General features: G+C 39.0%; 3 protein-coding genes across 3 annotated transcripts; 2 read left to right on the plus strand and 1 right to left on the minus strand.

Moving 5' to 3' along the window:
* The first annotated feature begins 3297 nt into the window (after window positions 1–3297).
* On the plus strand, window positions 3298–6805 carry LOC113762974. The gene is made up of 3 exons (XM_027306640.1): window positions 3298–3998; window positions 5205–5421; window positions 5720–6805. The coding sequence occupies exons 1-3, from the start codon at window positions 3729–3731 to the stop codon at window positions 6202–6204; spliced, it is 972 nt and encodes a 323-aa protein (XP_027162441.1). The 5' UTR covers window positions 3298–3728; the 3' UTR covers window positions 6205–6805.
* Window positions 6806–8044: 1239 nt separating this feature from the next.
* Window positions 8045–11222, plus strand: LOC113761657 (glucan endo-1,3-beta-glucosidase-like). Its single transcript, XM_027304733.1, has 3 exons — window positions 8045–9300; window positions 10509–10791; window positions 10914–11222. The coding sequence occupies exons 1-3, from the start codon at window positions 8230–8232 to the stop codon at window positions 10940–10942; spliced, it is 1383 nt and encodes a 460-aa protein (XP_027160534.1). The 5' UTR covers window positions 8045–8229; the 3' UTR covers window positions 10943–11222.
* A 492-nt stretch (window positions 11223–11714) lies between these two features.
* Window positions 11715–12779, minus strand: LOC113760372 (putative MO25-like protein At5g47540). The gene has a single exon (XM_027302922.1). The coding sequence runs from the start codon at window positions 12777–12779 to the stop codon at window positions 11715–11717; it is 1065 nt and encodes a 354-aa protein (XP_027158723.1).
* Between the last annotated feature and the right edge of the window lie 859 nt (window positions 12780–13638).

Consider the following 13638-nt stretch of genomic DNA (forward strand, 5'->3'; position numbering starts at 1 on the left):
GACCCGAATGGAAGTTTGTCCGTGGAATTGGAATTGGAATTCTTTGGTCCAGCCAAAGAATTGGAACCATGGAATTGGATCGATTTGGAATTGCAATTCGATTCTAATTCTACAGGAAAGATAGTACCCAAACACAAGAATTGAAATTGGGGCTCCAATTCCAATTCTACGCTCCAATTCTATGGGGAACCAAACGTACCCTCTCAAGGTAATTGCGTTTAGAATTCGTCAACAAAGCAAACCACCATGTACAATTTTTTAATGACCCTGAAAAGACACAGAATTCAAAGTATCATCTGGTCTAGTCTAACGCTTTTTTCATCTGGTCTAGTCTAACGCCTTTTTAAGATTCAATTCTCTTTCCATCTTGTAGCGATACATCTTTTTAAAAGCTAGCCAAATTTGCTTTGAATCGTTCTTGTAGATATTCTAATATACCGAGGCATTTTCTCATCAGAGTATTAAAGCCACTCCGATCCGTTGCTTAAATGTGGTTTATCTCTTTTTCACTATTCAATGATTGAGCTACATCCGGAGCTTTAAGTGCTGCTGTCTTTGGCTAACCCTTGTTAATTAAGGGAGAGACCTATGATGTTGATTTTTTGGAAAAGTAAAATTTGTTCCAAAAAGTACCTAGATATATGAGATATTAAATGTGAATATGTATGCTTTTCATATTAAAAAGTGGTCGAAAATTAGGGTAATCATGCAGACCATCAAATATGCTGTTGGATGGTTGGATGTATACTTATCGATCGCCTCCTTATGGAGCAAGTAATAATCCTTTTACCCAAAAAACCAATAATAGTAATAATAATAACAACAACAATAATAATAATAGGATTAATCTTTTTTATAACACTGATAGTGTTTATACTGTAAGCGTTGGATGAATGACAAATGTACAAAATTTAAATTTAAAATCCAACTTTTGCACGTATATCATGGATTCAACGGTGATAGTATATACACTATCAGTGTATATAAAATTTACTTAATAATAACAATGATAATGATAATTATAAGAGAAAGAAAAAGAAGTGAAAGTGTATTCCCAAAAATAAAGGGGGGCCTGGGCACTGGGAATGGCTTGCGCACCAAATAGTTATCCACTTCAACTTGAAATCTTGCATGTTTTAATTCACGTATAAGATCTGTTCTTGATTTGATCAAGTAATGCGACGTAAAATATTGAACAACTGGCTAATAGTCAAGCAGCATGCATAACTTGCGAACCCCAATTAAAACTCAACCCTTTCTAATGGGGAAAATAAGGGGAACGTGATGCAAGGCTTTTGGACTCGCTTGCAACCGAGACTGAGAGAAGGTAAATTCACGCGATTCATTGTGAATGCACACAATTGGCATATGCTGTATTTTCATTATTAGCATTAAAATTACAATTTTCCTCAAAAAAAAAAAAAAAGCATTAAAACGTACATAAGTACTTGATTTAAGATGGAGAGATATAGATTTAACTCTCTTATTTCGCACCTTTTTGACGAACAATTGCTACTGAATCTGGATTTAATAGAGAAAATTTGCACTAATTAAGGCAACATGCTTGTTTTCTCACTTGGTGATTCAAATAATTAATCACCAACCCTAAGTCCCTAACCAGTCCTTCCCATATGGGATTATCAATTAAGGGTTGTTAAAAAAAATGAAAATCTCATGTGATATTGGTTGGCAACTTGCATGGGTGTATGGCGGTGGAAGTTGGAAGACGATCGGAGAAGCCGAGTTCGAAGTCAACTATTTAACGTTCATCACCGCGCTTCGTCGCCAGGGAATTGCCGTGCGAATCACGTCATCCCGCTCCAGTCAACCCTGAACTTTAAACCTTCTGTCACTGTAAGAATTTCCTCGAAACCCATCACCGGGCGGCCGGTCGCCGGATTTTGTCCCATTTGTCCATGCATTTTAATGCCCTTCCTACCCCTTTCCTCACCCTGGCTCTCTCTCTTCTTGACAAATTGATTTCTTCTACGTTGCTGTCTTGCCATCGCCTTAGCACGCCCACCACAAATCACAAATGTTGGTTCATGACGCTCCGACGAAAATAACGAAGAAAACAAAACAACATGTTACTCCCGCTCGAATGAATAGAATCATTTTCTAGCATGCGGACAAGATAAATCCAATCTCAGGAGTAAGCTTAAAAAAGAAAAAGAAAAAGAAGGTGTAAAATGAGCTTGACAATGAAATTGCTTTTCCTGTGGGGGTGGGTGAAGTAGACATGCATATATCTAAGTGAAAATACCAATAGATCACGGCACCCATATCCCTCGTGAGTCACATTTCTTTGATTATTTGCAATTGAAACAACGAACTAGCCAAGCCATTCTATTGTAAGTGTTGAGCTAGTGGAAATAAACATAAAATCTATTTGAAGGATTCTTTAGGGAGAAGTATCGTATGAGGGTAAAAAAAAAAAAAAGAAAGAAGATAAATTGTAGTATCATGTATACATGACAAAAAAAAGTTTTCTATTCAAAAAATTGACGACAAAATTTTTTTTTCTAATATCTGATACTTTCTGAATGTTATCCATTTTTCTCTCGATTTTTTAAAATTAATTTTCCTATTCACTTAACTTATGCTTTCTAGACATTGTCCCTTTTTCTTCACACTTTATAGATAAATTTTGGAACACAAAATTCGATCAAAATAGTCATTGCATCACAAATAATTTGCTTTTTAGGTAAACTTGGGATGTCCTTTGATTTTACTAAATAGGTGGCAAAATTTTTCTATTAAAACGAATGAGTTTACTATTCTAATATGCATACATAAATCATAAATACATAAATGAAGCTAATAATGCATCCTTCTATTTGCTTTTTTTTTTTCTTGATATTTAACAAGGTTAGGAGAAAATATCTTTTTGACTCTTTTGGAACAACGTAACAAACACAAAAAAATAAATAGTTTGTCATCTGTCAACGAGCCAAATTTTCTACCCGAGCAAAGCTAGCTGTGAGTAATATTTAACGTCTACCGTGATTTAATGCAGGCAAAACAGCGAAAGATTGACAGCGGATTATAAGCAGATGGCAAAGAAGCTGTAAATTGAATAAAACCCCGTAATATTTTCAAAAAAAAAAAAAAAAAAAAAGGGAATAAACCCCGTAGTTCCGTCCACATGCGTCTCCATATTCATTCACCTTATCCGTTGAAGTCGCAGGATTTTGCTTGGGTATCACGAAAAGCCTCCGAGGCAAAGCCCAGAAATGTCATTTCACGTTCCCTCCTCTTTTAATTTTATATGAAGTAGCTGTCCCTCGCCGCGCTTCTTCTTCTTCATCCTCCTGGGGTTGCAGGCTTGCACTCCATTCTCCTCGAATATTCTTTTCTTCACCTCACCCATCTGGATCATATTCTTAAAGTTCCAAATATATCCCCACCTTCAAACCTATATATAACTCTCCAATCGAAAATTCAATTCGATTGAATCCTCTATAATCCTTCAAAAAAAAAAATTAACAAAAGAAAATCCTCTATACTTTGTTTTTTCTTTTTCTTTTTTTGGTTTGCCTTTTAATGCACGAATTCCTTTCTCAGTTTCACTGCCTTCTCCTATTAGTCATAGAATTTTGATAGTCCGAATAAGGTTCGGATCAATTCAGGAAACTTGAATTGAATTTACAGAATTTTGTTAAGTTCAATTCGCATTATTTTTCGTTTCCTGATTTTTTGGCGGTTGAAAGAAAAATGGTGAAATTGTTATGACGGTGCGGACGATGATGGACTGTAAAGTTTGTACGGCATCAGGAGATTTTTTGTGGCGGGTGAGACCGGGGATTGCAGGAGGCGGAGGTGGCGCAAGTATGGGACAGATGGACGGAGGGTTTAGTCCGTCGGATGGCGAACATGACCTGGCGATGATGGTGAGTGAATTCTTGGAGTATGGGAGTAGCGGGGGAGCTGACTCCAGGTGTAGCAGCGATAGCGAGTCTGGATTGTGCGATATCGCTGACCTCGCGGACAAAATTTCTGTAAGTCTTATCATCTAAGGACTAGTTTTGATCGTTTTTTTTCCTTTTGTTTTAAAAGTTAACTGTTTATTTTCTGGAATGTTTTTTTTTTTTGCAAGTTCTTTGTTTTTATGAGTTTTCATTTGGTGATTGATTGAGGAAGAATAATCTTGAAAGAATTGTGCTCTTGTTTTCCTGCTCATTTGAAGGATTCATTCATGCCTTGTTGCCTAGATTATAAGCTTCGAAATTTGGTTATAGGATTTCTTTTTTGATTTTCCAGAATTTCACAAAACAAAACAAATAGAAGGAGCTTTCCTTTTTTTTTTTTTTTAATGATTTTTCCCTTAATTTTCCATTGAATGAATTGTACCCTGAAAGTCTTCCCATTTGGATTGCATTTTTCGTCATTTTTCATGGAAAAATTACTGTAGCGATTTGATGTATGTGAGGGAAAAAGGTAATAGGGAAATGTGATCACGGAAAACGACGCAATTTTCTGGCAGTAAATGGCAATTTTCTGGAAATGTTGCTTCTTTAAGATTTTGTCTTGCCTAGGTTGTGATACAGTAGTAATTCTTGTTATATTCTTTCCAGAGATGACCGTTATATTCTTTCCAGAGATGACCTGGGTAAGGAAGGGATTGGCTGGTTCCAAGACTTGGGCATATTCTTTAACTAGTCAGGAGTCTGTCTTTTGCTTTCTCTGTAGATACGTGGACTTCTTATTTCACAGATGTTTTGTACATTACGAGATCCTTTTGAGTATATCTCCAACAATGTTTTGGCATGGCGTTATAGCGAAACCTTGTGGCTAGTTGAATCATCTATGCAGTAACTTGTCTACCTCACTAAACATTTCAGCGTCATGAAGTGAATGCCTACTTGCCCTTTAGGCCTGTTTTGGAGTTATGTTTACCACTTTCAAGTGCAAATTAACAACTCCAAATTACTACATACTTGTAAAATTACAGTTGATAGAAGACTTAGAAACTCCTGCTTTCCTCTTTCTCCTTAAATTCGCATGAAGTCGTAGGAATTACACATTTCCTTTTGTGTCTCAAGCTAACTTATTTCCTCTCTTCTTATTCCCCCACCCCACTCTTTTTTTTGAAAAATGAAAAAATAGCTCCTAATCTGAATAAATCTGTAGTAATCATACAATAGAAGACTGGTCGTCATGAGTCATTGCTTACATCTTCCTTTTTTGTTTTTCATATCACATAGTATCACAAGCTGGCAATGGATCAATTTGAGATAGACACGCTTTCGGTGGTTAATTCACTTCTGTTATCTACAAGCGAGAAGGACCTTCTGCACGTCAAGTCTGGTTTATGTAATGCCAGCTGCATCAGATTTTCCTTGGTGAAGCTTCTGAGGCTTTCTGGTTATGATGCTGGTGTTTGTGCAGCCAAGTGGCCTGGCAGTTCCAAGGTTCCTGGAGGTATAATCTTGTTCTAATTTCCAACATGCATTTATATAGTTGACATCCAAGATTTGAAATTTCAAAATGTGTCGGAGGGTTTTCTAAGGCATCTGTAACATACAACATACATCTTGCCCTCTGCACTGATTCTTGCTAAGCTGGTTGCATTGTCCATTTCTCTTACTGCCTTCTAATTGACAGTGAATGAAACTCTCCTGTGGTTTGCTGCCAATGCCTACGAACCTTTTCATGAAGAATTTATTTGGTAATAATGCTGGTTCGATAACATGTGTTTTTTTTCCATTCTGGTATTCAGGGGATCATGAGTACATCGACGTGGTTAACTACACGAATGGTGGAAGCTCAAGCTCTGAACGTCTGATAATTGATATTGATTTCCGTAGTCACTTTGAGATTGCTAGAGCTGTGGAGTCCTATGATAGAATGTTGAATTCACTTCCTGTAGTTTTTGTGGGCTCTTTGACAAAGCTGAAACAGTTCCTTCAGGTTATGGTTGAAGCTGCTAGATCTTCTCTGAAGCAGAATTCAATGCCTTTCCCCCCTTGGAGATCTCTTCCTTATTTGCAAGCTAAGTGGCAGTCTCCCTATGAAAGAAATTTTAGTCCTGAGGAACCCAATGCTTATGGATGGTCTTCTTTGGAGCATAAACAGTGTGGTGGACATTTGAGGAGACTGCAGTCTGAGCTTGAAATTGAGCGACTGTTGAAGCCTGTGAAGAGCAATAGTTGGAAGCCAAAGCCTGACAATAGGTGGAGGCGCTCCTCGTATATGACTCTTTGACAAATAAATTCTGGAGGGAGCTAGGAAGTGTAAGTTCTTGCCTGTTTGCAGACCTGACTTGGTATGTGAAAGAGGTGCTATGGCTTTCCTCGTCTTGAGAACCAATTTTGAGGAGATTCTCTGGGTAGAGTTAGAAGAAGCATTCTGCAATAAGAGCAGAGGATATGATATAGTGGTATTTAGATGAATTTACACAGAGTATTAGAATGGGAACATTTTATCCTACTCCCATCTAATAATGGCGCCCTATACATTTTATCTCATTCTTTGTGCTCCAGAAGAAAGCAAGAGCGTCAGGTTCTGGATGTGGTGCAGGTTCTCTCCATCATCAACTGCATTTGCATCCTGCCGCTGAAATGCTCGCTGGTGGTGCAAGTTTTCTGTTTTGTTTGTTGTCTTTTTAGGGTCTTCTTGCCTCCTTGGAAGGCAAATTTTGCTCTCTTCTCTTCTGCGGGTTTCCACTTCAATTGTTAATTTGAGCTGCTTGTATTGGTCATGTTAAGCTTTCTCCGGTGGTCAAATGATTTCTTTGACCGTATCCATGCTACTTGCTTTCTGTTGCTGCAAATTGCAATCAATCAGTTCCTTTCATTTTATTTTATTTTATTTTACTACATTAAGGGACTGGAATATGTGTTACAGATTGTAGTGATGGGAAATGACTTCGGATATGGCAATTCTTGGCAATTCCCTCACTTGGGGGAACCCTTTATGGGGCATTTCCTAATATGTATGGTTACCAGGCATCCAAGGGCAAGTTTCGAGCATTTGATTAAAAGCGTTTTACAATTTACAAAAAATAGCTACACTAATGTCTAAGGCGAGCCCAACTAGGTTTTTACAAAGAGGATAAACCAGGACTGACATTTGACCTTCGACTATGTGCATCATATGTTACAGAGAAGGGAAATTGAAAGGAAAAATTGACATTTCACCACCAACTATATGGATAATGACCAGTTAATGGGCAACCAATTCTGCAGATATATTAAGACCTTGTACATCTCTTATCTCTTACACAGTTGGATGCTTTATGGATCAATGCCTATCGAGAAACAAGAAACAAATGTTTTTTGTTTCTGAAAAAATAGGAAGGAATTTACTAAATCCAGATGCAATAGAGGACTTCAGGTAAGATGTAGTTTTTGCCTTAAATGGAGAGTTAATTTTGACGAATTAAGATGTGGAACGTTTTTTTTTAAAAAACAATTTTCTAGCCTGTTGGACATATATGTGCGCCTGAAATTGTCACACCAGGCACGCAATGCTCTGTGAAGCCTTTCGGCGTCGGACAGCACATAGGGTGGGCCAAAGGCTGCTAGTCCAACACTCAAAAATGGAGGCCGAAGTGGACAAGTATGCCTCTGAAAAGTCTCACGACCAAACACGAGGAAAGTCTAGATGTATCGTATGTCATTTAACAGCCCATGACTTCTATACCATAATGCTCATTTAGAATTTTAGATTACGATATGGTTTCTCCAACCAATTCAATATTGCCAAGTTTGATCAAGATTTTTTATTTCTATCCAAAATCGAGCAATTCACTCTTCCTACGCAGCATTATAAGATTCCCATCGTTTCCTTCGCGTCGCCTTCTTGCTGTCCACCTGGACGGCATTTTCTTTTTTAACTTTTAGATAAGTCAAGAGAACAATAATAATATCCTAACCTATTGAGTATTGCGGAAAACGCGTAGAATATTTGATGATTGATGAGCTATTATGCCTCGTCACATATTTCCGAATCACTTACTTTTCCTTTCAAACCGATGGCTTTTTGATTCCCGTGTTCTCACTTCGTCACCCAAGCTTAAAGGTCAGCCTCACGAACGTTCCAAGTTCCAACAGACAAAACAACTGGTCTTGTCTGAAACAGATCAAAAGTGCTGGTATAAAACGCCGGAGCCAAATCCAATATGCACTATCCCTCCTGATTAAAGTAACATATAGGAACTAGGGAGGTAGAAGTTAGACCTGGAACCCATCTCTCCTTCCTGTATATCTATCTCTGTTCCCTATTTACATGTATAATAACAAAAATATGGAGATGTCCAAGAGGACACCATCTTCGGCCATGGCTATCTTTCTTGTATTTGCTCTTTTTATCCAACATTTCTCAGCAGTGCAATCGATAGGTGTTAACTATGGTACCGTTGCAGACAACCTTCCGCCACCGGCTCAAGTTGTTCAATTCATCAAAGACAAAACCTTCATAGACCGCGTGAAGATATTCGATGTCAACCCCGATATCATCCGGGCCTTCGCCAACACCGGAATCTTGCTCACCGTCACGGTCCCCAACGGAGAGATCCCCAACCTCACCAACATCAGATACGCTCGCAGATGGGTGAATGAGCACATCAAGCCATTCTACCCGCAAACCAAAATCAACTACATTGCCGTAGGAAATGAGGTCCTCCACTGGGGACCCCAGAATCTAATCGACAACCTCGTTGCTGCCATGAGGACCCTTCACCAGGCTCTCGTCAAGAATGGCATCACAGATATAAAGGTGACGTCACCACATTCTCTAGGCATTCTCGAATCTGCTAAGCCGCCCAGCCTGGCTAAATTCAGGCCTGGTTGGGATGTAGGTGTTTTGGCACCCATGTTGCAATTTTTACGCGAAACCAAGTCTCCTTTTATGGTCAATCCGTACCCGTATTTCGGTTTCGACCCCAAGGAGATTGACTTCGATCTCTTCAGACCAAACAGAGGATATTACGACAGGTTTTCCAAGAGGAGTTACGCGAACCAGTTTGATTTGCTGTTGGATGCGGTTTTTATGTCTATGAAGAGACTGGGATATGCGGATGTGGACATTGTGGCAGCCGAGACGGGTTGGCCATCCCAAGGGGAAACATTTGAGCCACAATGCACTCCTGCTAATGCTGCTGCGTATAACGGAGGATTGGTGAAGAAGTACAACTCTGGGACTGGGACTCCATTGATGCCGCACAGGAAGATTGAGACGTACATCTTTGCCTTGTTCAATGAGAATCAGAAACCGGGTTCATTGGCTGAGAGAAGCTGGGGATTGTTCAGGCCTGATTTTACTCCTGTTTATGACGTTGGAATTATGCGGGGGGGACAGGTATGAAATTCGGACTCTTATAACTATTATTGCCTTAATTATGAAGTACTTATGCCGTCTCTTGAATTTGAAGTCTTTTCATAGATGCCCTTTTTACTAGTACTCCGTCCACGCCTTACCATAATGCAATTAGAAGATGAATTGAAAATCACCCCAATATCTGCATTTAATTTATACGTGTTAATTTATATTCTCCCAGTTAAGAGCTAAGACAACAATGGTTGCATGAGCATGCATTAATTCTGCTGTAATCAATCCTTCAAATACGAGTCCTTTCACTGAAGATTGCCTATTGATAATGAATTATGGTAAAGTTCCTCCCTTTACTTTAAACACAGCATTTGTCTGTTTTGTTATTGGAATCTTCAAAAATTAGGCCGACATTTGAACATGGAACACGAAGCATCGTTTGTCTGTTTTGCTTTTAGGCTTTAGCCTTTAGGAGGAGTAGGGACACCGCATTTGAACTTTTATCCTATTTCAACCTCATATGTTTGACAAAATTACGGGATAGCGAAATGTGAAAAATAGAGGAGTGTGGGGCTCTGGCGAAGGCTACATCTGTTCCGTGTTGGACTGCTCCGATTTCCGCGTTGAACCTTGGGACGATAAATGATTCTTCTGACGAAGATTCATTGGGTGAAATTTCAAATCCATAAATGACTAAATAAATAAATAAATAACTGCATCATCCAATTAATTAAAATTTGCATGTTGTAGTGGTACTAATGCAAAGCAGAAGACAACTTAGGCTGGAAAATTTGCTAACGGTAAAAAAAATGTTTGAATTAGCAGAAGAAATTTGATTCTTCTACTTTGTGGAATGTTAGAGTCGGAATGGTTCTAATCCTCGATGCCCTCTCTAAAATGAGTCAGACAGGAATCTTGTGCTGTTGCCTTTAACCCTTTCCACCTTTACACTTTTGCATTTTTTTTATTTATTTATTTTTTTTGGCCCTGGGTCTTGCCGTCTTGGAGGGACCAGTCGGCTAAATCTTGTCCCATTTTCTTTTGACCTTCAGAAACAGCAATCAGAAATCACCCGAGTACTCTACAGTCTCCCCATTCAAAGAAAATACTAGTATAGTAGTGCATCATCTTTTTTTCATTCTGCTGTAGTTATTTGCTTAGTTGAAAAGAAGAAGTAGGAGTATTACGGTGACCATAAAATTAAGCTCAGCGGTGTGATGATGAATTTAATTTTGCAGTCGTCACAGCCAGTTCCGGTGCCAGCGGCACCGGCATTGCAGGGCAAGAAATGGTGCGTGCCAAAGGCAGGGGCCACAGACGCCGCACTGCAAAGCAACATAGATTACGTTTGCAGCCAGGGCTTAGATTGCAGCCCGATTCAAGCCGAGGGCGCCTGCTTCAATCCCAACAATGTGAGGTCTCATGCAGGTTTTGTGATGAACTCATGGTACCAATCCAAGGGCAAAGCTGACTATAACTGTGATTTCTCTCAAACCGGTTTCCTCACCTCTACCAACCCTAGTAAGTCCCTCTATTTTTATTGCTGCTACACAATTTTCCATCTCAATACTTCCCTCTGATCAGCAGTTTACCATTCGTGGATGGTACTTAGAATGCTTCGTCTCTGGTTTTTGAATTTTCAGGTTATGGCACATGCCAATACACCAGCTAGGATATCAGTAGTAATTTGCAACAGGAAGGAGCTGCTGCATGGATTTAAACCAAAATGGCATCTAATTTATTGGGTTCTCCATTATTTATTCATCTGATCATCTCTTAGTCAATCACTTAATTAACCTCAATATTTATGTCCGTTCTGTTAAGTATTGTATTGGACGATTCTCTGCGATATAGAGTTGTGTGCCGGCTACGTGCATGCCGAAAATTGTACCATATCATAACTTAACTTGTATTTTATATGTGTCAGAATCCGGGAGCGGTTTTTTTCTTTTGTTTGCTTTTCAAACGTTGTTAACTTATAGATTTTGGTCTTCAATTTTGTGTAACGAATAACTAAGTGGGCGTTAAGAACTAAAGGTGGCCCCGACAGAAGAAAAGGTGCTTAGGATTCTCTCTTTTTCTTGAAGCAAATTCTTCATTTTGAAATTGGCATCCAATGCTTTGATTATCTGTATGCATGAGTGCATGCATGCATGTAGATGTAATACATGGAACAATTAATGGAGTCTAAAGTTCATCCTACCTCATATATATTAGCAGAGAATCAAGCTCTCAAAGAATATATACCCAAAACAACCAAAAAAAGCAAAAAAGGAAGAAGAAAACTTGGGATCTATAATTACTCACTGAACCTCTACCATTGCAAAGTACCTCAAAAAAAGAGAGGATTGGGGGGGGGGGGGGGGGAGGTGGGGGGGATGTGAAAGCTAAACCTGCAAAATTTCAATGGGGAAGAAAATAACAACAAACAACACCAATACTATTCACGCCTTAACCTTGACGTCCAGTGCAAAAATATCTTTAACGACTTGGGCTTTGTCAGCCTGCAATTGTGGATCCCCATTATTGTCAATCTTCAATTCTGCAAAGAGGAGCTGTAGAAGCTTATTTCTGTTTGCCACGAGAATCCCAACAATCTCTGGGGTCTTATTTTCATTAGCAGCAAACAACTTGAAAACTCGAAGCGCATCAACTTGAATGATCTTGCTGGAGTCCCTGAGAAGATTCATAAAAATCCTCAAATTGTCCCTCGAACTAACATATTGCAACATGACATCTGAATTTGAGCGATGCATCAGCATCTCTCCCAGCAACTTCACGGCTTCCCTTCTGGTAAGGTAATTCGGAGATTGAAGCAACTTAGAGTTATATTCCACAAAAAACCAATCATAATTTTTGGACAGGAACTCGGCCACAGTTGATTTATGCCTCGTTAACAATTGCTTAAAAGTTTCGGTAGCGTCAGCAGCAACTTCATAACGTGCAACTTGCACGTAATCGAAAAATTTCTTCATCATTAGCTTCGATTCCAAGACATGCCTTGCAAGATCTTGATGGCGTATGCAATCCCTTAGCATAGAACCATAGTGTAAAGCCGTGATCTCCATGCCATTATTCTCATAACCACCGACCAAAACATCGATTAACTCGAGATTTTGTTCCAAATAATCACAAGCAATAAACCTCGAACGGACCTTTTGCCTAAGCAAATTTGAAACCAGTAGCGTAGCATCCTTGCGGGTCTCGAGTTTCAACTTTGGAAGACAAATAATTAGAAGGCATAAGGTATCTTCCCTGAAGAACTCCTCGGTCAATTGCGCACAAGCTGATGCTACGGGTTGAGTATCACTATCTCCATAAAGAATTAACTTCAAATCTTCCAATAGCTTGCCGATGGTATTTATCATATTTACTTGGCGTTTGCTTTGGCTTTGGCTTTGGAAAGTGTTTGGCGCAGAATGGACATGGCTGAGGAGATCACGAGTCTGTCGAACTAGGTCAGCAGGGGTAGCCTTAGGTTTCGACTTAAAGAACAAAACACCCTTCATAATCTTTTTCAGGCTTTTTCTCGTCCTAATCCTAATGTAAAAGATAACTCATACGTACGTACCCTGAATATGAGAATCTCCTTGGCAGTTGGCACTACCGCAAGGGCGGAGGACGCTCAACGCGGCGGCGTTGCTGCTTTCTCCAACTGACCAATTGCAATGTCCTACTCCTGCTTATTTACCCTTCTAACTACTCGTATTTGTAGTTTGCAACTGTGAAAATTTTAGAATACAATTCCAATTCAATTTCTGTTGTCGTAAAGAACTAAAGCAAGTTAAAGAAAAACATTCTTGGAAACGGAGACGTAACTGGTAATTAGTATTGCCAAGTTAAATACTATATACATAGGGGAGGATTGTTATGGTTTTTCCGATTAGGTTTCTGATCTTGATAATTAAGGATAAGAAGGAAGTGAGGAGGGGTGAGAGGGTTAAAAAAAAAAGAAAAAAAAAAGTTAAATACATACAGGATTTGGATTGAATTCTAAATTAAATCCAACTGCCAAAGTCAAATTTACACTACGAATCAACAGGTAGATGAAGATAAGTATAAAACATCATTATACGTTACGTTCTCTAAAAGGAAAAACACAAGATCTTATAGTATTTTGGATTGAACCAATGTTGCAGTTAAGCAGGAAGAACGAGGGCCTATTACTTCTGCAGCAGGAAGGGAAGCATCAAAGCTATATAAACCCGCTAACTAAACTGCATTAATTTTACAAGCCCCATATATGAAGGAAGAGTTTGGAAACAGGAATTGGACAACTACTCAAAATCTTGTATCTTGTGCTCGGCTCTCATTCCTTCCCTTGGAGCCGGGAGGCCATATCTTTGACATTCCAACTTCCTCTCCTTA

The sequence above is a fragment of the Coffea eugenioides genome, chromosome 2, assembly GCF_003713205.1.
Source record: "Coffea eugenioides isolate CCC68of chromosome 2, Ceug_1.0, whole genome shotgun sequence".
Taxonomy (NCBI): Eukaryota; Viridiplantae; Streptophyta; class Magnoliopsida; order Gentianales; family Rubiaceae; genus Coffea; species Coffea eugenioides.

Coding starts and splice junctions, on each gene's coding strand:
- LOC113761657 (XM_027304733.1), top strand. CDS start 8,230: ATGTATAATAACAAAAATATGGAGATGTCCAAGAGGACACCATCTTCG. Junction 9,301..10,508: donor GAATTATGCGGGGGGGACAG/GTATGAAATTCG, acceptor TTAATTTTGCAG/TCGTCACAGCCAGTTCCGGT. Junction 10,792..10,913: donor CCTCACCTCTACCAACCCTA/GTAAGTCCCTCT, acceptor TTGAATTTTCAG/GTTATGGCACATGCCAATAC.
- LOC113760372 (XM_027302922.1), bottom strand. CDS start 12,779: ATGAAGGGTGTTTTGTTCTTTAAGTCGAAACCTAAGGCTACCCCTGCT.
- LOC113762974 (XM_027306640.1), top strand. CDS start 3,729: ATGACGGTGCGGACGATGATGGACTGTAAAGTTTGTACGGCATCAGGA. Junction 3,999..5,204: donor ACCTCGCGGACAAAATTTCT/GTAAGTCTTATC, acceptor CATATCACATAG/TATCACAAGCTGGCAATGGA. Junction 5,422..5,719: donor CAGTTCCAAGGTTCCTGGAG/GTATAATCTTGT, acceptor TCTGGTATTCAG/GGGATCATGAGTACATCGAC.